Source organism: Leptonychotes weddellii, chromosome 10 (assembly GCF_054177405.1).
Source record: "Leptonychotes weddellii isolate Sample4059 chromosome 10, ASM5417740v2, whole genome shotgun sequence".
NCBI lineage: Eukaryota > Metazoa > Chordata > Mammalia > Carnivora > Phocidae > Leptonychotes > Leptonychotes weddellii.
In genome coordinates, this window is record NC_138378.1 from 21159920 (window position 1) to 21183368 (window position 23449).

General features: G+C 43.7%; 1 protein-coding gene across 2 annotated transcripts in view; it reads left to right on the forward strand.

Annotated features, from left to right (window-relative positions):
• The window catches only part of EDEM2 (ER degradation enhancing alpha-mannosidase like protein 2), a 27665-nt gene extending 4766 nt beyond the window's left edge, over positions 1-22899 (forward strand). The window contains exons 4-12 of one of the 2 annotated variants that reach the window (XM_081832922.1): positions 1933-2038; positions 5274-5318; positions 5969-6094; positions 8599-8810; positions 10525-10666; positions 11956-12080; positions 17198-17342; positions 20344-20465; positions 22339-22899. In XM_081832922.1, the coding sequence (XP_081689048.1) occupies positions 1933-2038; positions 5274-5318; positions 5969-6094; positions 8599-8810; positions 10525-10666; positions 11956-12080; positions 17198-17342; positions 20344-20465; positions 22339-22839 (1524 nt within the window). In that variant the 3' untranslated portion in view covers positions 22840-22899. The remainder of the gene's footprint in view (positions 1-1932; positions 2039-5273; positions 5319-5968; positions 6095-8598; positions 8811-10524; positions 10667-11955; positions 12081-17197; positions 17343-20343; positions 20466-22338) is intronic. The other variant, XM_081832923.1, reaches the window with a different exon arrangement.
• Positions 22900-23449: the final 550 nt, after the last annotated feature.

Sequence of the window (23449 nt, forward strand, 5' to 3'; positions counted from 1 at the left end):
CTCAGTTTGGTTCCTGCGATTAAGAATTCCTCATATCAGTGAGATCATATGATACATGTCTTTCTCTGTTTGACTTATTTCACTCAACATAATACCCTCCAGTTCCATCCACGTCGTTGCAGATGGCAAGATCTCATTCCTTTTGATGGCTGTTAATGCAGCTTTTAAAGGATGAAGAGGTTCATTTTAGCTGAAGGAATCAGAGGCTTCCTTCCTAGAGAAGTGACATTCAGACAATCAGAGCCAGGTTGGATTTGGAAATGGGAAGACACGTGATGGAGAGATTCTGGCAGAGGGCAGAGCGTGTCTCAAGCCAAAAAATTGGGGCATAGTGGGTACAGTTTTTCTGAAGTAGATGAGGATAGGTTAGATGAAGACGAACAATGAGAAACATGGTCAGAAAGGTAGGTTGAGGGGCACCTGGGTGGCTCAGTCGGTTAAGTGTCTGCCTTCGGCTCAGGTCATGATCTCGGGGTCCTGATATCGAGCCCTGCATCAGGCTGCCTGCTCCATGGAGCGTCTGCTTCTCCCTCTTTCTCTGCTGCTCCCCCTGCTCGTGCTCTCTCTCTCAAATAAATAAATAAGATCTTAAAAAAAAAAAAAAAGTTGAGTCCACATCGTTGAACGCCTTGAATGCTGAGATAGTCAGAATTGTTCTGGTTCCAAGTGACAGAGACCCAGTTCAAACTGATAGAGACAAGACGGGAATTTACTGAGTCAGATAACTAAAAAGTCCAGGTAAAGCCTGGCCTCAGACTCAGCTGGATCCAGGCATACGAACAGTGTCTTCAGGAGTGTCCATCTCTTAGCTCTGCCTCCTTTATTGGCTGTGTTCTCGGGCCCTCCTTATGCTGGCAGAGTAGCCAAGAGTAGCTCCAGACCTCCCACTCAGTGTGTATGAGAAGAATCAGCCCTTTTGCCTTAATTCCAGGAACTGAGTCTCATTGATCTGGCTTGGGCCGCACACTTATTCCTGAACCAGTCACTGGCCAAGGGGTACAGTACAGTGGTCCAGATCAAGTGCCCATTCTTACAGCTGAGGGGATGGGGTCAGCCTCTCCCAAACTGCAGGAGTGGCTGTGGAAGAAGAGTGATTCCTCAAGAGAGAATTAGGGTACTACTATCAGAATAAAAAGTATTAGAATCACATTTGGCTGACGGTTTAAATGAAGAGGGTTTAATTTTCTCAAGTGAAAGGGAGTCTGGAGGTAATTTCTAGCATGGGGTTGGCTATTCAACTGTGCCATCAGAGACCAGGCTCTTTGTATGTTTCCATTCTACCATCATTAGTGTACTGGCTTTCATTTTCATGCTTAGTACCTCAAGGTCTAAAATGGCTGCCACAGCTCCAGAAATCAAGTCTGCTCTCAAGGCAGGAAGAAGAGTAAACAGCATGCCAGCAGTGTCTGTCTTTTTATTAGGAAAACAGAAGCTTTCCCTTTCTCAAGGCTTAGGTAACACAGTCACCTCTAGCAGCAAAGGAGGTAGAGAAAGCAAGTATCTGGATTTCCAGCCTCTATAGAGGGAGGCTACCAGGGTAAAAGAGATTGGAAATCAGTGTTGGACCAACCAACCTGAAGTGTTTTCCACGAGGATGAAGGCGACCAGAGAAGTTTGAAAACAACAGATACCCACTGCAAATGTCAAACGAGGATTTCCTAATGCGGTCTATAGTCTATATTGTTTCCATTAAGTGGGTACATAGTGACTTGAATTTGTACCTAAGAATTTACTTAACCAGTCTCTTGGTGTTGGGTGATTTCTAGATCTCAGTGTTTCCTTCTCCTGTCACCAGTCCTAGAACAGAAACTGGAGGTCTTAAGTTGAATAAGCGAGGACCACACCAGCATAGGATCCCAGACTCTCGATCCAACATCTTCAGTGCCTTAAAGCCTGAGGGAGCCTCACTGTCAAGTCTCTCTTCCCTTCCAGATTTTGGGGAATGTCTCGGAATTCCAAAGAGTGGTTGAAGTGCTCCAGGACAACATAGATTTTGATATTGATGTGAATGCCTCCGTCTTTGAAACCAACATCCGAGGTGAGGGCTGCCTTCTACGGCCTTTGGAAGAAAAGAGATTGTGGAGTTTTGCCTCTGTGTAAACCAAGAGGTGGTAAATAGGATCATAAGTGTCAACCCTGCCAGGGCACTTGGCCCAAACCAGTGACTGACAAAGATCGTTCCCCCCAGAGGGTGGGGTGTGGAGGTCTTAGGATCCCCCATCAGTTTCAGACATGAGCAGGGGACAGAGAAAAGACTGGAAAGAAATGTGCCAGAACGACTCCTCTATTAACATATATTTGGCGCTAGGCTTACAGCCAGCCATGAACAAGAAGGATGTGACCCTTGCCTTCTTGGAGCTTATTGTCTAAGAAGTGCTATCCAATAGAACTTTCTATGATGATGGAAATATTCTGTATCTGTGTTGTCCAATGATGTATCCACTAGTCACACATGGCTTTTGAACATTTGAAATGTGTCTATTGCAACTGAGGAATGGAATTTTTAATTTCATCTAATTTTAACAAATTTAAATTTAGTGACATACGGGGGCACTTGGGTGGCACAGTTGGTTAAGTGTCCAACTCTTGGATTCGGCTCAGGTCATGATCGCAGGGTCGTGAGATGAGCCTGGCGTCGGGCTCCACACTCAGCGTGGTCTGCTTAAGACACTCTCTTCCTCTGCCCCTCCCCCCCCAAAATAAATAAATCTTAAAAAAAAAAAGTAGTGGCATGTGGTTCATGATTATCGCATTACACAGTGCAAGTCTAGGGCGTTAGTTTCCAAAGCTGGCTGTCCATCAGAACCACTTGGGACCTTTAAAAAAGCTGAATGTTTAGGTTCCACTCTAAACCTAATGAATTGGGATTTCTGGGTTGGGTCCTAGTAACAATATTATTATCAGGTTTCCAGTGATTCTTATGAAGCTAGTACAACCCTTATTTTCAGTGAACCCCTAGACCACCAGTGGCTTAACAAACTGTCACTTCTGGAGGCCAAGTTATATTTTCCCCCCTTATTTTGTATGTGTTTTGCAATTAAACTTGTATTGCAGGTATATGATAACATTTTTAGGAAGATTATGGAGCAGAGGGACAGCATGATACAAAATCCTGGTTTAGGGATCAGACCTGAGTTCGAGGCCATGTTCACTGCTTGCTGTGTTCCACAGCTTCTGAGTCCAATTTATCGTCTGTGAGTTAAGATTCCCTTACACCTTTGTTGCCGATATGAATATAATTACACCAGCTTTCTTTTGGTTGGTGGGGTTCATTGACCAGGATCTTTTTCTACTCTTTCACTTTCCATCTTTCCGTATTTTTATGATCAGATAGATCTTTTATAAATTACATATTTTGTTTGTTTATCCATCCTGACAATCTTTTCTTTTAACTGAAGCATTTAATCCATTTACGTTTACTCTAAGTACTTAGGTATTTGCACTCGTTTCTGTGGTATTATTTTGTGCTATTTGTCCCATCTTCTCTATGTTCTTTTTCACTCTCCTTTTTTTTTGTGCCTTCTTCAGATTGATATTTTTTTCCCCTTATTCCATGTTCCTTTTACTAATGTAGAAACTATGCTCAGTATCTTGCTTTTTAAACAGTTTTCCTGGAAAATTTAACAAACGTAACAAAAGTCTAGAGTTAATGACAATCTTTATTCTCCTGAATAATACAAAACCTGGCTCTGAGACTATTCTGACCTGTATGCTATAGTTATGTATTTTAGTTTTTTTGTTTTAAGCCCTCCATACATTATTGCTCTTCTATATAGTTGAGGTTCTGGATTTACTCATATATTTACCACTTCTTTGACCATCTTTCCTTCCTGTGTCTCAGACTTTACATCTGTGATCCCTTTCGTTCTATCTGAAGCAACTCCTTTAGAAAGTCCTCTAGTGCAGGTGTGTTCTTGGCAGATTTTCTCAGCTTTTGTTTATATGAAATGTCTTTATCTCACTGCCTTTGTTGGGTCTTTGAGGGATAATTTTGCAGAATGTATGGTTCTAAGTTGATGGGATTTTCTCGTAGCACACTGAAGAAATCTTTCCATTGTCTTCTCATTTCATTGCCACTGTTAAGAGGTAATCTGTCAGTCTAATTGTTATTATTTTGCAGATGATCGGTTTTATTTATCCTGGCTTCCCCCTCCTTTTAAAAGCGTTTTGTTATGGAAGTTTTCAAAAATATATAAAAATAGAGAAAATAATGTAATGAAATAGATGTACCCAACATCCAATTTCAATAATCATTGTTACATGGACTCTGCTCTTAAGAGCTTTATTTTCCTTTGGTGTTCTGAGGTTTACTGTGATGTGCATAAATGTGGATTTCTTTTTATTATCTTGCTTGGGATTCCTGGATCTGAGAATCAGTGTCATTCACTAGTTTTCAAAAGTTCATAACTATTTTCTCTTCAAGTATTGCCTCTCCCCCATTTCCTCCCTCTTCTCTTTTTAGAACTCTACCCAGAGAGATGTTACACCTTCTTATTGTATCCTCCAAATCTCTTTGGTATATTTTAAAAACAATTTTGTCTCTTTATTGTTGCATTTTGGGTAATTTTTTGGAATCTGTCTTCTAGTCCACTGAAGAGAGCTTCAGATATGTCTTATTTGCTATTAAACCTATCTGTGTAATTTTTAATTCCAATTATTATATTTTTCACTTTTAGAAATTCCATTTGGTTCTTTTGTAAATAAGCTTGGTCATTTTTATAATTTCTTGCTACTTACTTGCCTATTCCAAACCTTTCTTTTATTTCTTTAAACATTTCCACATAATTATTTTGTATTCTGTGTCTGATAATTCCAACATTTGATGTATTGGTAAGTCTTATTCTCTTGTCATTTCTGCTGGTTTGTACTCCCAATGCCTTGTTTCTTTGTATGTTTTGTGATTTATTTAGATTTTAATGTACACTCATTCCCTAGACTTTATCTCTGGGCTTCTTTGAGGCCTAGATTGAAGGTGGGTTCTTCCAGGTAGAGTTTTTGTTTACTTCTGCCATTTGGCTGGAGGTACTGTTTCCCAAAAACTGCTTTATGCCAAAGGTTTGAGTATTCCTAGACTACTCAGTTAGTGTGAATTCAAGCTGTAAAACTTAGTGAGTACCAGCCTGAAGTTACTAATTCTTAGGGAAGCTTTTTTCCCCCCACCCCCTTCCCTTTACTTGGTATCAAGATCTAAGGCATTTCCTTACTGTATGCTAGGGGAGGTGTATAGGGTTTATTTTTAATCCATCCTTATACAGACTATATAATTCTTTCAGATCCCAACTTTATGGAGGTATCTTTTATCAGACTTTCCACTTTGGGTAGGTTCTGCCTTTGTTTCTTATTCCCCCTCTGACAGGAAAAGGGGAAACTGAAGCTCAAGGTCACCATTTTTTTTTCAATGACAGGGCCATTCAGGATATCTATTTAGCCATATTTCCAGATACAGAACATTTATGTCTTTCCATAAGTCCTAAATATTATATCATAAATCCAAATAGATGAATTAATACAATGAAAGTAGTAACTACTCTGCCTTCCCTGCCCCCCGCCCCACCCCACCCTGCCCAGGTCTCGGAGGGGATTGGGAGACAGAGTGACCAAGTGGAATGAGCACAGGCTTTGGAGTCAGACAGACCTGGCCCTACCACTTGCTAGATCAGTGACCCAGGGCAAGTCATTTTACCTCTCTGACCCTCAGTATCTTCACTTGAAGAGGGGACAATAGTACCTAGTGCTTGGTATACAACAGGGACTAAAAACAAGTGATAGCTATTGTTTGGGGGACCTACCAAGAGAAAAAAAACTTTGTAAACTTAACAGTGTACCAGTATGTGGGACTAAGGGATTCTTTCACTAGGTGGCTCTAGCCCCTTCCCAGCAGCCACCCAACAGAGCATGCAGGGTTAATTTACACAAGGGTAAGACTGGTCTTTGGGACTCTGACACTTGTGTTTTGTACTCTCTGTAGTGGTAGGAGGACTTCTGTCTGCTCACCTGCTGTCAAAGAAGGCTGGGGTGGAAGTGGAGGCCGGCTGGCCCTGCTCTGGGCCTCTCCTGAGGATGGCTGAGGAGGCGGCCCGAAAACTCCTCCCAGGTAAGACCCCCACTGACGTGGGGCAGAAAGGAAGTCCAGTAGGTCCTGCTTCTCTTGCTGGAGACCAGAGTGGCAATGCTGAGTTACTTTCCGCTGTTTCTCACCCGAACACTTGCTATTTCTGCCTCTGGGCACCCACCATGGAAATCAGGAGAGTCCTGGGCATTTCCAGGGCTTGCTGGGACCCTGACCCAGGATGGGTGAGCTGACCTCCTTACTGTTTGCAGGGTGGCACTGAAGGCCAGCCTGGTGGGTGGAAGGTTCTTGCTCTTATTTGAGAGAGCCCTTTTGCCCCCTCCCTGGCCCACACACTGCTGGGATAAAGGGGTTCCAGAGAAGAACCTCGATCTGTGTGTTAGGAGCCCCTGATTCTGGTCTAGCCAATGTCTTGACGAAGCCACTCTTCTCTCCTTGGTTCAGTTTCCCCATCTATCAAAAGGGAATCATAATTCCCACTTGCCTGCCACACTGGCTTTTTGAGAGGCATAAAATGAGGTCAGAAAGAAGAAAGTGCTTGGAGAACCTCAAACACCACTGAAACACAAGGGACTTGTTTTGTAGCTAAGCTGTGTCCAGTGCTGCGGGCCAAGCCTCAGTGTATTTGTCTGGTGGGGCAGTAGCTGAGCTCGGCTGCATCAGCTGGACATTGTGTTCTCTTCAGGGTGTGGTGGGGACTCTGGGGCTGTTCACACCCAAACACATCACTCTAGGCTTTCATCAACCTCTCGGCCACCACAGTTCTCCCTTTCTGGAGAAGAGCGGAGGAAAGTGAGTGAGCTGGGTTCAGATCCACTCAGGGCTCACAGCCCATAGCCTACGTGTCCCCTTACAAACATCATATCCTGTGATTCATCCATGTAGCACACTGCTTCGTTGCTCCCTTTTTTTTTTTTTTGGTCATTAAGAATCATTTTGGGGCACCTGGGTGGCTCAGTTGGTTGGGCGACTGCCTTCGGCTCAGGTCATGATCCTGGAGTCCCGGGATCGAGTCCCACATCGGGCTCCCTGCTCAGCAGGGGGTCTGCTTCCCCCTCTTCCCTCTTCCCTCTCGTGCTCTCTGTCTCTCATTCTCTCTCTCTCTCAAATAAATAAATAAAATCTTTAAAAAAAAAAAAATCATTTTGTATTGAGAAATATACATATTGGAAAGTACATATTGGAGCAAGCCCCCATGGAATTGCCATTCAGGTGAAGAAATAGGATTTTGTCACTCCCCCTCTTTTGAACACTGCCTGACTTTTCTGAAATGCTTCTGTGAGCCCTGTGGTTGTGACTTGCATTCTCCTCGCTTGCCACTTGCACCTGCCACACAGTAAGTTTGCCACTTACAGTCAAGTGGCTGGGCCTTGGGGTTCTTGGAAGTTTGATAACTTTGTTCATAACTTTGGTGACGCATGGGCTGCTCTGGGGTTATTTGACCTTTTGGCCTAGAGAGGAAATCTCTGCCTCTGGCTGTTTGTCTAGCTCCTTGCCTTGAGTTGGAAGGCACCAGGGTGGGAGGGGCAGAGCGTAACAGAGTGGGCGCATGGCAGGCATTCCCATCCCAGCTCTGTTTGGCTCTCTTTATATGACCTTTGAGTCACTTCCTTACAGACATGACTTTTCCTACCTATAAATTGAGGGATGGACCACATCAGTAGTTTAGCGATTTATATCCTTTAAAAAAAAATGATAATAGTTTAGCCCCTAAACTATTTAAAGCAAGGATCTCAAACTGCCTCCTGTGGGACTGCTCCAGGTCTGCAGATAGGTTTCATTTGGTCGTAATTGTGTTTGGAAAAGCATATGAGGGGAATCGGACGAAGGTGGTCAAAGATACAAACTTCCAGTTATCCATAAGTACTGGAGCTGTGATGTACAATGTGATGACCGTAGCTAACACTGCCATGTGATAGGTTTGAAAGTTGCTAAGAGAGTAGATCCTAAAAGCTCTCATCACAAGGGAAAAAACCAAATGTTTTCTTATTGTATCTATACGAGCTGATGGATGTTAACTTACTGTGTTCATCATCTCACCATATAGGTAAGTCAGGTCTTTATGCTATACATCAATTATATCTCAATAAACTCAAAAACGGAGAAGCGTATGAATGGCTTCTCATGGGGCATGCTCTTCAGGGTGCCACAAGCCCCCCCCCCACTTCCTCCAGCTTAAACCCTACGTGCTTCCCACTACGTTACTTGCCTGGCCTCTGAAGGCATCGTGTAACATACTTAAAAGTGAAGCTGCTCCAGCCCAAGTGGGCATATATGGGCGTGGCAGCCTGGAGCACAGCCCGCTGCTTGCCTCCTCATCATGGGCAAGAGCCCAAGGGTCCCATTGATCAATGCTTGACAGCATCTGGATTAGGTGGCCACCAAGGGCCTGTATTCGTGACAACTATCCCTCTCTGGCTCCATCTGTAGCAGATCACCCAGGAGATAGAGAGGGAAGTGCTGGTTGAGTGTTGAACCATCCCTATGTCCCCACTCCTGTCTGGGATCATTATTTTGTGATTATTTAGCATTTCAGACCCCCACTGGCATGCCGTATGGGACAGTGAACCTGCTTCATGGTGTGAACCCAGGAGAAACCCCTGTCACCTGTACGGCAGGCATCGGGACCTTCATTGTGGAATTTGCCACCCTGAGCAGCCTCACTGGTGACCCCGTGTTTGAAGATGTGGCCAGAGTGGCCCTCGTGCGCCTCTGGGAGAGCCGGTCGGATATTGGGCTGGTAGGTCGGCTGCTACCCTTTCTGTGTGAGCCAAGTCGGCCACCGTAGCCCCTGCTTGTAAGACTCGTGGCTCCGAGCAGTAAGTTGCAGCCCAGCCAAGGGACACTTAGGGTGACCTCAGCAGTGGCCCAGGCCTTACCACAGGACACTGAAAGTTAACCAAGCCTCCAGTGCAAGTTTCAGCCCAGGGGAAGAGAGCACGAGACAGCACATCCTCTGGCAGGGAGAGGGGGCTTTGTTGAGTTTGATTCCTTGAGCTTCTCTGATTTCTAGGAAGTGGGCCATATGCTTCTTGCCCGTGACTCACATGGCGACCTTAGATCGCCAGCCCATCTGGCCCTCATTTTTACTGTCTGTTTGTGTTTGTTAAACTGGGTTTCTTAGAACACCAGTGCTGAGAGATGTTGAATGGTTAGCACTGATGATCCTTGAGAAAACACAGTTTTGAACTGCGTGGGTCCACTTACACACAGATTTTTTACAATGCAGTACCGTAAACATATTTTCTCTTCTATATGATCTTCTTAGTAACACTTTCTTTTCTCGAGCTTACTTTATTGTAAGAATACAGTACGTAATACATATAACATGTGTTAATTGACTGTTTATGTTATCAGTAAAGCTTCCACTCAAGAGCAGGCTATTAGTAGTTAGGTTTTGGGACAGTCAAAAGTTATATACAGGTTTTTGACTGTGTGGGGCTAGGCACCCCAACCCCTCCATTGTTCAAGGGTCAACTGTAGTGTCTTTTTTTGGAGAATCATAATGAACATGAATAGGTTAAAGGTTATGAAATCCTCTGGTAAATAAATCTGTTTAACTTTGCTTAACTCAACATTTTCCAAACTTATTTGACCCTAGAGCTTCCCTTTCTTCTCCAATACCTATTAACCTTTGAGCCAGATGATCTCTAAGGTTGGTTTCAGCTCTTAAATCAGATAATCCAGTGAAACTAACAGTAATTGAGCCAAAGCTATCCAGGAAATAGCACTAGGTTTGGTCAGAAGTGGTCTTGGCCTTGCTACATCGAAACTTTGTGACCCTGGACAAGTCACTCAACCTCTCTGATCCTCAGTTACTGGAGCAGTAAAGTTGATGTATTAATAGTTCCTTTGGTGAGTCATTATGACTTGGAAAGATTGAGTTGTCTGAAAGTGATTCAAGCAGGGACACATTTTATGCAGGTCTGGTTCTAAGCTTGAAAAGTGAAACTTGTATGAGGAATCCTTGAAAATCCCTTAAGAAGATGCCACTCTGGAGACCTATAGTAACTCCCTTAGAAGGTCCAACACAAGCAGGTTTTTCTCCAGCACTGGAACCGCAGTGGACTCCATATCCTCTCAGCCCTTACCATCTCTCTGTGCACACTGGCCTGTCTTCCGACTGTATCTCTTTCCCTACGGGCCTTCTGTGGTGTCCGGAGCCTGCTCTGCTTGCCTTTAGCTGGAAGTTCCAGGACTTAATGCTACCTGGAGCAGTTCTCAAAATCAGTGACAGATACTGATAGGAGTTTGTGGCCTCCCAGCCCCACACCCCGATAGCCTGCATGTCTCCCAAGGGTACTGGGGTGTCTGCCTTGCATCTGACTGGCCAGTCAGGGGTATGGGGAGATCCTTGTTTGGTCTTGAGCCCTCCCTTGGGACTCTGTGTGTGTGTGTGTGTGTGTGTGTGTGTGTGTGTGTGTGTGTCTGTCTCTTTCTCTCTCTCCTCCCAGGTTGGCAACCATATCGATGTGCTCACTGGAAAGTGGGTGGCGCAGGACTCAGGCATCGGGGCTGGCGTGGACTCCTACTTTGAGTACCTGGTGAAAGGAGCCATTTTGCTTCAGGATAAGAAACTCATGGCCATGTTCCTAGGTAAAAAGGGCGGGGTAAGGAGGCTTTTGCCATGATTTCTCCCATGTACATGTGGTTTATTTATAAACTTTCAGTTGCTCCCAAGTGCCTACAGACTCAGTTCTGAGTGCCTGAGTCTGTATTCAGAGCCAGCATAGACTTACCACTGCCTCCTCGGTGCCCACTGGGACCTCTTCAGGCCTTCCTGCAAGAGCCACGTGAACTATGCTGCGTTCTCTGTGTGTAGCCCTGGGTTTCTTATTTCCTGGCCATGGCACATGTGTTCCCTTTGCCTAGAATACCTTTTTTCCTGTCCTCATGTGTCCAAATCTTATTCACCCTTTAAGGCCCAGCTGAAATATCACCTTGCCCACAAAGTAGCTTGATCCCTCCTTAGGATTTAGGGCCTTCAGCACCTTTTGTGCAGTCAGCTGTCATCCACAGTTAACAGCTCTTCCTACCAAGTGCAGTGTCTATGCCTTATTCATCTGTATATTTCCCACAGTGCTTTGCATGAGGTAGGTAGTTGATTAATGCCTGTTGAATAAAAGCGTTTTACCCTCTAGGCCCTTGGACACTAATAATAATGAAATTGAGGAATTGTTGGGCACCTAATAATAACTATTATTATAGCTACCACTTATTTATTCAGCAGATATTTAGTGAGTACCATTGATGGGTCAAGTACCACACCAAGCACCAAACATGGACTATTTCATTTCATCCTTACAGCACTATTTGAGATTGTCTTATTTATTTGCCTGTGTATTTGGTACTTCATTTAGATAATAATTTATTGTGCATATTTATTATGCACTATCCTAGTGTTGAGGATTCCACAATGAACAAAACAAAGTCCTGCCCTTCATGGATTTACAGTCTAGGAAGAGGTATAAGTTCAAGTTCCCACTAGAATGTAAGTGCCCCAGGCCTGCATTTTTGTCTTGTTTGCCACCCTGTAGGTACTCGTACCTAGTAGATGTGCAGTGAATATTGTTGAGTGAATGAATGACTGAACAATCCCATGAGGTGTATACGGATTACTCTCCCCACTCTAGAGATAATGAGACTGAGCCTTAAGAAGGAAAACCTTACCCAAGATTGTAGCTAGCAAGTGGTAAGGCTGGAGCTGGAAGTTGAGTCTGGAAGTTTAGCTCCAGAACCCATGCTCCTTCCTCTGTGCCTTGTTGCTTCCTAGTCTGCTTTGACCATCATATGGTCTTCCAAAAGTGTAAGTCCATGCTTCTGTGGCCAAGACCTGCCTTTCGACTCCATAATCACTGATGTGTCTTATTGCATCTCCTCTGCAGAATATAACAAAGCCATTCGGAATTACACCCGCTTCGATGACTGGTACCTGTGGGTGCAGATGTACAAGGGGACTGTGTCCATGCCAGTCTTCCAGTCCCTAGAGGCCTATTGGCCTGGTCTTCAGGTAGGAATGATCGGAGGGGTGGACATTTTTTTCTGGAACCGACAAAACAGGCTCATTCTGATGTATAAGTCAAATAAAGTATTTCAGTTGCTTGAGTGCTTGGGCTGGAGACAGAAGAGAGACCTAGAGTGAATTAGACTTAAGATTCTGCCAAGCTGAATTTTCCAAAGGGAGCTTTAAGGTGTCAGGAACTGAGCTTCCAGTTTGCTGTGAAATGTGATACCACTTAAAGTAGAAAGTGTCTTTCCAGGCTGGGTGGTAACAGCCATTGGCAACAACTGTTTCTCCACTGGACATTTCTGTCAAATCTCCTCAATCTTGACAGCGGGTCTGAGAAAGGGTGTGAAAGCAGCTGGGGCTGCCCTGCGTGCCATCATTATTGTTTTCCATTGCATGATCTGATGGAGTCACAGCTGGGAGGGCCGGATCCTGGAGCCCATCTAACCAGCCCCCTATGTATACCACAATATTTTTATAAGCTAGTTTCTTTTTTTATTTCAAGAAAAGGTAATATCGTGTAGATGGTGGTAAATTTTAAAAGCACACCAAGGAATACAGTGAAAGGTAAATCTCAAGCTCCCACCCTCAAACCCCTCCCCAGTCCAGCTCCTATTACCAGTTTTCTGTATACCTTTCTAGAAATCCATATGCATAAACACATGCATATTTATATCTACCTTTTTTTTTTACATAGATAGGAATATATCATGTACTTTTTCACTGAATATGTCTTGGAGATCATTCTTTATTGATACATATAGGTCAGTTTTACTTTTTTTTTTTTTTTAAGATTTTATTTATTTGAGAGAGAGAGAGAGCATGAGCAGAGGGGAGGGGCAGAGGGAGAAGCAGACTCCCCAGTGAGCAGGGAGCCCAATGCGGGCCCCATCCCAGGACTCTGGTATCATGACCTGAGCGAAAGGCAGACGCTTAACTGACTGAGCCACCCAGGCACCCCTCAGTTTTAGTTTTTAACAGATGCATATTTTCCATTCAATTGACATACTGCAATTCGTGTACTAGTCCCCCATTGCACTTTTAGCCAGCCTTCTTATTTTACAGATGGGGAACAGGCTCAGAGAAAACTTGTTGACAATATTAAATATAGGTCCAGCTCTTTCTAAGATACTCATGTTTTTTGCTTGAGTGCCCACCAAAAGAATTTTGAAGAACTATGGCGTCCCCTGTGTGTTTTTAATCTTATGAGTTTAAATAGTCGTATACCATCCCTTTTTCTCCTTGAACTCATATTTTTCATTCTCCTCCCCCAACAGGATTTTATCCTATTTGTTCTATTTTATGCTAGATAAATTTTACTGATACCCTCTTATGTCTTTGTAATAAAATTTCGGTATACATAGAAATTTAAAATACTTTAAAATTTCCTGTGACCATAGGCTCTGAGTATTAAATTTGTTTTCTTCTTGACTTGGTTATCATTAGTATGTAAATGAGTAAAGCAACATTAATAGCTTACAGTTTTCGATAAATAATTATAAAACATAAAGGCAATTTAATCAGAAATACATTTCTTAATGAGATTTCAGGGGCTTTTTTATTTTTAAGTAATTTGTGTATTTGTGTGTGAATAATTCATATTGCTAAAATGGGACATGGTTATGTATCAGAAGTTTTATTCCTCTTTTCATTTTTTTAGATGTAAGTGCTGAAGAGTCTTATGCACATAAATAAGTAGATAGGAGTGGAAAGAGTTTGATTATTGCAATGTCATTCAGTTCTTTTCTTTTTGAGTGTGGCCGGGGGCGGGGCGGGGCGCACGGAGGGAGAGAGAGTCTTAAGCAGGCTCCACGCCCAGTGCAGAGCCTTCAGGGCTCCATCTCACGACCCTGAGATCATGACCTGAGCCAAAATCAAGAGTTGGATGCTTAACCGACTGAGCCACCCAGGTGCCCATCATTCAGTTCTTTGCAGTCATTGACTTAATAGATTGAACCATATAAAATTGCCAGTATTCCACTGTTTGACCTACACAAATGGCAATGTTATATGGTTCATTCTTTATATGATGAAAATAATCATATGATCTGTCATCAAAAAACATTTTTAATGATCCCTCCGCTGACAACTTGACCAGTTCCTCCTCTAGTTTTTTGAAGGCAGAGTATTGGAACCATCTGATATGCAAAAGAATTGTTACACAGTGATTAGAGTCATTCCATTTTTTCAACACCTACACCAGTATTTTAAACTTAACCTAGTTTGGTGCTCAGGAAGTCTTTATTCCCCAGGACAGTGTTCCACAGGAAGGTTAGAGATTGCTGGTAGGTACACCTTGCAGAAGGTAAAATGGCAGAAGGCTAACTGTGAAGGAAACAGTGATAATAGATAGCCTGCCTTTGTGTTAACAAGCGTCTTTTCAGGCAGATCCATTTTAGGAAAGTAGAGGATCTGGAAATCTGTTGTGTTAAAACTATTTGTGACTACATTCCTCTTGGGAAACCTTGTATAACCTAGCCATGTCACTGATCACACCCTTTGACCCTGCGAAATTCCATTTCTGTGCATGTTCCCCAAGAAAATAATTCAAGAGGGAAAGATGCATCATGTATACAGATATTCCTAGCAGCAAAGTTCATGACAAAGAAAACCTAGAAATGATCAAAATGCCCACTAATGGAGGAACAAATGAATGATTATATTTTAATGGAATGGATCATTTTACAACTTTAAAAAATTAATATGTAAACTCCTGTGTTACATGAAGAGGTAGTGAACAAGAATCAAGAAAATGTGAAGAATGAAACATACTGTTGGACTGTAGTGAGAAATTAGGAGTGATAATTAAATTTTTAAAAAAATTTCTCTGAGTAGATTTAACAATAACAAAATACACACAAAGGCATTATATTATGTGTAAACTGATTACAACTCTAGAATTTTGGTTTTATATGTTAAGGAATAGAAGACAAAAATGTAAACGACTGCTACTGTAAGATTAAGAAGGTGATTACCTTTTTATTCCTGTACGCTTTAAAAAAATATTTCTATAACTCTGAATAGAATATAAATTGGAAAGGTAGATATCAAAACTATGTTATCTGTGTGGTGAGGTTAAAGGTGACTTTTTTTTATACTTTTATTTTTCAAATTTCCTAAAATAAAAATTAAGAAAATAAAAGAGGGTGTGATAAGGAAAGAAAGAGTTTCATCTCCGTTGGTGTGGTATTTTTTCCTGGCTTGACCAGGGATCATGGGTTCGTTCTCTGTGAGATTCTAAAAAACACTAGTAACTAACATTTATTGAACATCTAGTCAGGGCCTTGTAGTGTGTGTGACTGGCACATGGAGGTGATAAATATTTATAAGAGAATGATTTATGTGCCAGGCACTTTACACAGAATTATCACAGCACACGGAGGTAAATTTTGCTTTATAGATGAAGAAAGGAGGCTTAGATATGTTCAATTTGTTCATTCATTTATTCAACGAATATTTGAATGCCTGCAGTGTCCCAGGCGCTGCCCTTGTTCAGTTTATAGAGTGTGAGACACAAAATAAAAAATAAAGTGGACAAATGCATGAAATAGTAAGTCTCAATGAAGGAAACAAAATGAGAGGCTGAGAGAGAATGTTGGGTGGGGACCTGAACTTGAGGGAAGAAGGCCTGTCAGAGATGTGATAGTAAAGCTGGTATTTCAAGAATCCGACGTGGGGGATGATGTTCCAGACGGCGGAAATATCATGTGTGAAGGTCCTGAGACAGGAAAGAGTTGGGTGTTTATCAGAAACAAAGAAAAGCAGGGTGGCCACAGTCCAGGGGAGGGAAAGATCAGTCAGTGGAGGTCAGAAGCGCCCAGGTCGTGCAAAGCCTTGAGGGCCGTGGGCAGGTGTCTGGACTTTATGCCGGGCCCCTGGGAAGCCCTGAGGTCCGGTGTCTGTAGGAAGGCAGTTACTGTGGCTGTGTGGGGAGAGTGCACTGGAGAGGGGCATGAGGACAAGTGGTGGGGGCAGTGAGAGGACTGTGGAAGTGATCCCAGGGGGAGATGCTGGTGACCAGACCAGGTGGCGGCACCGGAGATACAGAGACAAATCGTGATGGTTTAGAAATGGAATTAACAGGAGTTGCTGATGGAATGGATGTGGGGGTGGGGGGAAGGGAGGTGTCAAGGATGACCATCATTTGTTAAGTGCCGTTTACTAAGAAGGGAGAGGTGACAGTAGGGAGGCAACTTTGTGGGAAAGCAAGGGAACCAAGAACTTCGGGAAATGTTAAGTTTGTCCTATCCACGAGGCATCCAAAGGAGATGTCAAAAATGTCAGATGTCAAAAAGCTGTTTCCCTGCAAGCTTATATTATTATTAATAGCTACTTAGCAACAGCTAGTAAAACTACAAATGGGTATACTTTCAGGCCCAGCAATCCTGATTCTGGACATTTGTCTTACAAGTAAACTTTGCATATGTTTGAGGTGCATATGTACAAGGTTATTTACTACACTATTGGTTGTTCTAGCAAATAGCAAAACACTGGAACCAATCCAGCTGGCTGTTAATAGAGAACTAGTAAAATCATGGTCCAAGCAGTGGAATACTATGCAACTGTGTAAACAGGAGGAGAGAGCTTTTTATGTACTTACATGAAAAATCAAGATCTGTTGTTAAATGGATTAAAGAAAGTACAGAACTGTATATTTAATAAGCGATTTTTATGTGGGGGAAAATAATATACTCTCACACATATTTATGTTTATAAACTACTACAAATTCATCTGGGGTATGGGTAGGAATGAGACTTAGTAAGATCAACCTTTTTCTTATTCTTAAAATTTTGAAACAGATAGCTGACTTAGCTATTTAAAAACTGTAGTGGCCAGCATTGACTGAGCAGGGACTTTGAATACAACCTCTGTCCCTCACAGTAACTTAGAGGCTTTGTGTTTTGCATCGGAGAGATGAGGCTCAGAGAAGGTAAGTGTCTGGCCCAGGGCCAAACAATGAATAAATGGCTGACTCGGTTTGATTGCAGGCTTTTGTGGCTCCAAAGCCTTTGCTGTTTCTTCCCCGAGGTTGTGTGTGAGGTTTGATACATGGAGTTTTTTTGTATATGGGTTTTTATGCCTGGTGGCTGCCCGTTTGACAACCACTTCTCTCCTGCAGAGCCTCATTGGGGACATTGACAATGCCATGAGGACCTTCCTCAACTACTATACTGTATGGAAGCAGTTTGGGGGGCTCCCAGAATTCTACAACATTCCTCAGGGATACACAGTGGAGAAGCGAGAGGGCTACCCTCTTCGGCCAGGTAAGCAGGATCTCTGGCCCATCACAACCCGCAGGCTCTGGTTCTCTGAACCCCAAGCCCTCAGGTTTCTATGAGGCTCCATGTCTCACAAGTGCTCACAAGCTAATTTTTTCCCATCTGATGGAAGTGGCTCTGGGTGATTTTCCTGGTAGGAATTGTTTACCCATATATTTTCTGATAAGGAAACTGAAGCTTAGGGGTTTGAGCTGGCTTTCCCAAGACTAAGTGTACGATGTAGGACTGGAACCCAGGCCTCTTAACTAAATTTTAGGCTCCTTCAAACTCGGGCAAGTGAGTGCAAAGGGAAGAGCCAGGTTGACTCCTTTTGAGTTCTTGCCATCAGGATTTCAGAAGCGTAGACAAACTTCTAAGTCACTGGGTCAGGTGAGTTATGCCTCTATAATATGGAGTGTTAGAACTCTGGAATGGACCTTAGGAATGAATCATCCGGTCTTGTCCACCTCCCCATTTGCAGCCCAGAAATCAAGGCGTGGAGAAGGAAGGTATTACACACTCAATAACTATCTTAGAGTTCCTTTCCAGCTCTGATCCTCTGATTCACTGCAGGAAAGTTAAACACTGCAAGAAGGAGAAGGGGAAGGGGGCCAGAGGAAGGAAGCTTAGTCAGCACACATAGTCATCCCCCACCCCAAAATGGGTTACATTTCCATTGTTAGGCTCTTCCCACCTTCCCACCTGAATGCCTTTGAGCTGTGGGACAGGCCTTCTGGTGACTTCTGCCCATTCTGCCCTCCTCTACCCCATTTCCTTCCTCCTCTAGCTCAAGAGATTGTCGTGGGAGTTGTGGAGGGGACAGAAGAGGGAGTAAAACAGCAACAGCAAGTTAGTCACTTTGATTCCTCGAGGCTGCTCTTGGTATTTCTCATGCATTTATTCTCACAGCTTTTTCTTTTCTCTTCCTTTCCTTTCCTTTCCTGTCCTGTCCTGTCCTTTTTTTTTTTAAGAGAAAACTCTCAGAAGGTGTCATACCAGTGTTACCAATAGATAAAATGAAGAGACAGTTTGGGACTAAACGTAGGATGTAGGCTTGTGCATTCTCAGGGTTAGAAGGAGCCTGAGAGCCTTCTAATTGAGATCCCCTGTCATTGTACAAGTGGTTATCTGGTCTTTCTTCAGTTAACACCAGTGACAGGGAGCTCATTATTTCCAGAGGCACCCTGTTCATTTGCAGGGTAGGCTGGCCGGACGGCATCAGTGGAAAGTAAGGCAGCATAGCCAGGAATCCAGTAATGCCTTAGTCCGGTCACCCTTCCTGCCCTAAAACAATAGCGAATGGGAGATAAGGTACTACTCTTTCATTAGATTGACCAGTGTCTTTACACTCTGGTACATGCCTCTGATTGGCAGTATTGAAACACAGAACCTGACCTAAAGGTCTCTGAGGGCCTTTACCTCCCCCTAAGTCCAAGTCTAAGCCTTGGGCTGTCACCCTGTTCTAGACAGTTGGCCAATATACAAGAAATTAAAGCAATGACAGCCGATGTAGACCCATGTATGAGGAAGAGAAAACAAGATGGCTGGGCCCGGGGTGCACTGAGCCAGCCAGCTGCTAGCAGCAGGACAAGAGGCTTCCCTGGAGCACTATCTTTTCTTTGAACTCACACAGTGTGTTCTCTTACTAGTAAATGTGCCCCCACCTATGTCTTAGAATATGAGCAATCAGATTAGCAATTGTCTAGAGACCTGTGGGGTAAAGGGAGGGAGAGGTGGGGGAGAACTGGGAGACAGGCAGAGATCTTTTTTCGAAAGTAAGAAATAGAGTTTGCAGTAATAAATCAAAAGGGGAGAAAAGTACTGATCAAGGGCCAGGAGGAAACAGGGAAGGAGATCAGGAGGAGAGGTTGGTCTAGGGAGGGGAGAGTTCTCTCCTCTCTGAGAAGAGACGGGTGAAGAAATAGAAAACTCTGTTAAGCTGTACCCTCCTCCACTGGGGCCACCCTGGAAGTCAAATCTTTCTATTCCATACTAGCTCTTCAGATATTTGAAAGCAGTAAACACATCTTCCTGGGTTTTCTTTTCTCCAGAATAAACTTTCTCATTGGGATCAACTCCTATTGCCTAATATTTATCTGAAAATGGGGCGCATGTCTGAATGTCAAATTCCAGTTGGGTTTGTAGAGTCAGACGAGACTATTACTTTGTTCTGGGCCCAGTGAACTGGTGGCTATTTCTTTTGTTAGATTGAAGATTGGCTCTTGAATATCTTAACCTTCATCTTTTTTTTTTTTTTAATCTTATTTATTTGACAGAGAGAGACACAGCGAGAGAGGGAACACAAGCAGGGGAAGCGGGGGAGGGAGAAGCAGGCTTCCTGCTGAGCAGGGAGCCCGATGCGGGGCTCGATCCCAGGACCCTGGGATCATGACCTGAGCCAAAGGCAGATGCTTAACGACTGAGGCACACAGGTGCCCCTTAACCTTCATCTTTTTGTCCATCCCATCTCAGAAAGGGCCTCACGCTCAAGTCATTGAGTTTTAGTTTTAGGGTCAGGTTAGGCTATGAGTGACAGAAAGTGAGTAGTAGCTTAATTAAGGTAGACATTTATTTTTCTCTCACTTCTGGCCTTATGTGTCTCTCTGTGGTGTCAGGGACCTTAACCTCACACCTGGCTACTGGAAGAGTTGTCAGTCTAAGCAGTTGTGAGCTCTAGTTAAAGATTCTGTTAGTAAGGGAAGAAGGAGGGGACAAATACTGGGAGACAGGGAGTAGCCTTTGCCACCTCCCCCTCCCAGAACCTAGCTGCCTTTCTCTCCCTTGGGATGGGAGTTTATGGTCAGTTTTAATGCTGATCTCCACTAAGCTTCAGGCTTTGAGTATATTGACTGTGGAAATTCAGCACTGTGTGAGCTATCCTGTATTCCTCCTGGTTGGGGCCCTGTGGACAAGGTGTGGAGGGGAGGAGTCTCTCACTGCCTGAAATGGGCCCTGAGCCTTCCCAGCTCAGCCCCTGGATGAGAAGGGTCTGCCTTGGACTTCACAGAACTCATTGAGAGTGCAATGTACCTCTACCGTGCCACGGGGGATCCCACCCTCTTAGAACTCGGAAGAGATGCTGTGGAATCTATCGAAAAAATCAGCAAGGTGGAGTGTGGATTTGCAACAGTAAGTGTTTTCATGGGCCCAAGAGTTGAGAAGTGTCTCCCCCTGCTGCTAAGGAGCCTCTGGAATATTAACACTGAAGGGACCTTAGAGAGATGTACATACGCCTTTATTTTACAAGGGTACATTTTGTGAAAAGTTTTGTGGAAAGTCCTGTAAGGTGGATTCTAGAAGGGAAACAGAGTCCCATAGCCTTATATTCAAACCTGGGGGTCCTTAATGAAATAGTCCTAGTAGTTTCACTACTAGGTGTTTACTGAATGTCTTTTATGCACCAGGCACTATGCTAGACCGAGGGTTCTAGCAATGAACAAAGACCAAGCCCCTGAGCTGACATTTTAGTAGGAAAAACAACAAACATGTATCTGGGAGACAGAAAGAAGACCAGTGTGGCTGGAATGGAGTGAGCAAGGAGGGAAGGGGAGAAGAGAGAAGTCCCAGAGGGAGGCAGGGGCCAGATCGTGTAGGGCTGGGGAGAGTTTACATTTTGTTCTGCTTAAAATGAGAAGCCTTTGTAGGATTGACAGCAGAGCAGTGACATGATCTGACTTGTATTTTAGAAAGATCACTCTGGCTTCCCCAGTGAAAAGGGATTGAAAGGGTCAAGGTTAAGAGCCATGTCACATCCTTAGAGGACCCAAGCAGGCAAGCTATAAATAAACTATCATTACAGACATGTAAAAACCAGATGTGTAAGAAAATTGTCTGGAAGAAAATTCACCAAAAAGTGTACAGAGCGTTTTTAGTGTATGGGATTAAAAACAGACCAAAAAAAAGCCTTCTTTTTCAAAATTTTGTAATGTGGTTATATTCTACAAGTAGAATATATATTTTTTAAAAAGACCTATGTATGTAGAGGGAAAATAAAGCAGTGATATGTTTTAGTGTCTAATGTGTTGTATTTTGTGAAAAGCCAAAGTGGATAAGTCCACTGGGGACTTCTTAAGAACTTTTGACTTATTTCCATGAAAATGAAAGCCCTCTGGAGGTCTTCCAAGGCAAATGATGGGAATAGGCATCAGACTCCTTGGCCTTTGACAAATAATAATTCTTGGTACATAAGTCCATATTTTAGTCACATTTTTTTGTGAAAAATAGTTGTCCACTGAGAATTAGTTTTAAGAAAATGTATCTCTAATTCTGAGACGTGAATATAAATGTAGGAAGTAAACTTACTCATCCATGGCTGTAAACTTAGTATGAATTTTTCTTCATAAAGACTTCTAATTAGTTATTACAGTAGCAAAAACTTGGTAACCAACTTCATGCCCATCAAAGGGGATTAGCTAAGTAAATGACGCTACATTTTTACAGTGTCAGTAAAGGGGATGACTCGATCTGTGTATGGTCACAACAAAGGTAGGATAAAGGGGATAGGAACTGTCCTATCACCTGGAGAGGTCAGGGAAGACCCTGTGATGAGAGGGTATCTGAGCAGAGAGCTGAAGGCAGTGAGGGAGTGAGCTGTCTGAAGGACAGAGTGCTCCAGGCTGAAAGAACAAGCAATGCGGAGCTCCTGGGGCAGGAGTGCGCGCGCTTGCCAACTGAACAGAAAGCCCAATGGCTGGACCGGCAAGAACAAGGGAGAGCCTCAGAGGGGTCAGGGAGAGAGCAGGGGACAGACCTGGAGGACCTGTGAGGCCTTATCATGATAAGGACTTTGGTTTGAGAGTCTACATGAAGTGGAATGTCAACAGGGTTTTCACTGGAGGAGTGACAGCTAAGCCTTACCCTCTACCTCTGCTTGAGGGTTGCAACACCTGGGGTTGGCACTCAGCTGCTCAGTGGCAGAGCAGGAATTCCTGATGTGGGCCCCCGGCCCCCTCTGCTACCCCATGACGCTGGGTCTGACTCGCTTCCCTCTTCCTCGTGGCAGATCAAAGATCTGCGAGACCACAAGCTGGACAACCGCATGGAGTCTTTCTTCCTGGCTGAGACCGTGAAATACCTCTACCTTCTGTTCGACCCGGCCAACTTCATCCACAACAATGGCTCCACCTTCGACGCGGTGATAACCCCCTATGGGGAATGCATCCTGGGGGCCGGGGGTTACATCTTCAACACAGAAGCGCACCCCATCGACCCCGCCGCCCTGCACTGTTGCCGGAGGCTGAAGGAAGAGCAGTGGGAAGTGGAAGACTTGATGAGGGAATTCTACTCCCTCAAACGGAACAGGTCGAGATTTCAGAAAAAAACGATGAGCTCGGGGCCGTGGCAACCGCCAACAGGACCAGGCACATTCTCCTCACCCGAAAACCAAGACCAGGCGAGGGAGAAGAAGCCTGCCAAGCAGAAAATCCCACTGCTCAGCTGCCCGAGTCAGCCCTTTACCTCCAAGTTGGCATTACTGGGACAGGTTTTCCTGGACTCCTCATAACCACTGGATGATTTTTTTTCTTTTGTGTTTGAATTATGATAATAAACCTGCTTTTGACAATTGTGTTTTTCTATTTTACGTATTGGGTTGTCTCGGGAGATTTGGTTCAAAGAAAAGATTCATGGCTAAAAAACCTGGTGAATCTAATTTCTTTTTCTCATGCAGTTGGAGAAACAGCTGAACCCAAAGTCAGCCCGCTGCATGACCCCGAGGGTTGATGATTGAATCTCCCTTCCTTTCAAAGCTCCCCTCTTCTGGTATCTCTGGGAAGGGTGTGGTTATGAATGTATTTGTCATGTCAAGCCCAGCCTGTGCTTCTGTCCTTTAGCACAAACCACTGTTGCGCACCAGCCCCAGCCCTAGTCCAGTGTGGACCACAAGGTTTTTATTCTCGGGAAAACTAAATTTTAGTGGAGAGAAATAAATTAGCTAATGTAAAATCACATTGTGGGAAGTGCCATGAAGCTAATAGTATGCATGCTAGAAAATGATGAGAGAGGTAATCTACCTTAGACAGGGTGGGCAGGGAAGGCCTCTGAGGAAGTGAGGTTTTAAACATTTGATTATGGAAAATTGGCAACAAACAGAAGTGTGGAGAACAGGATAATAA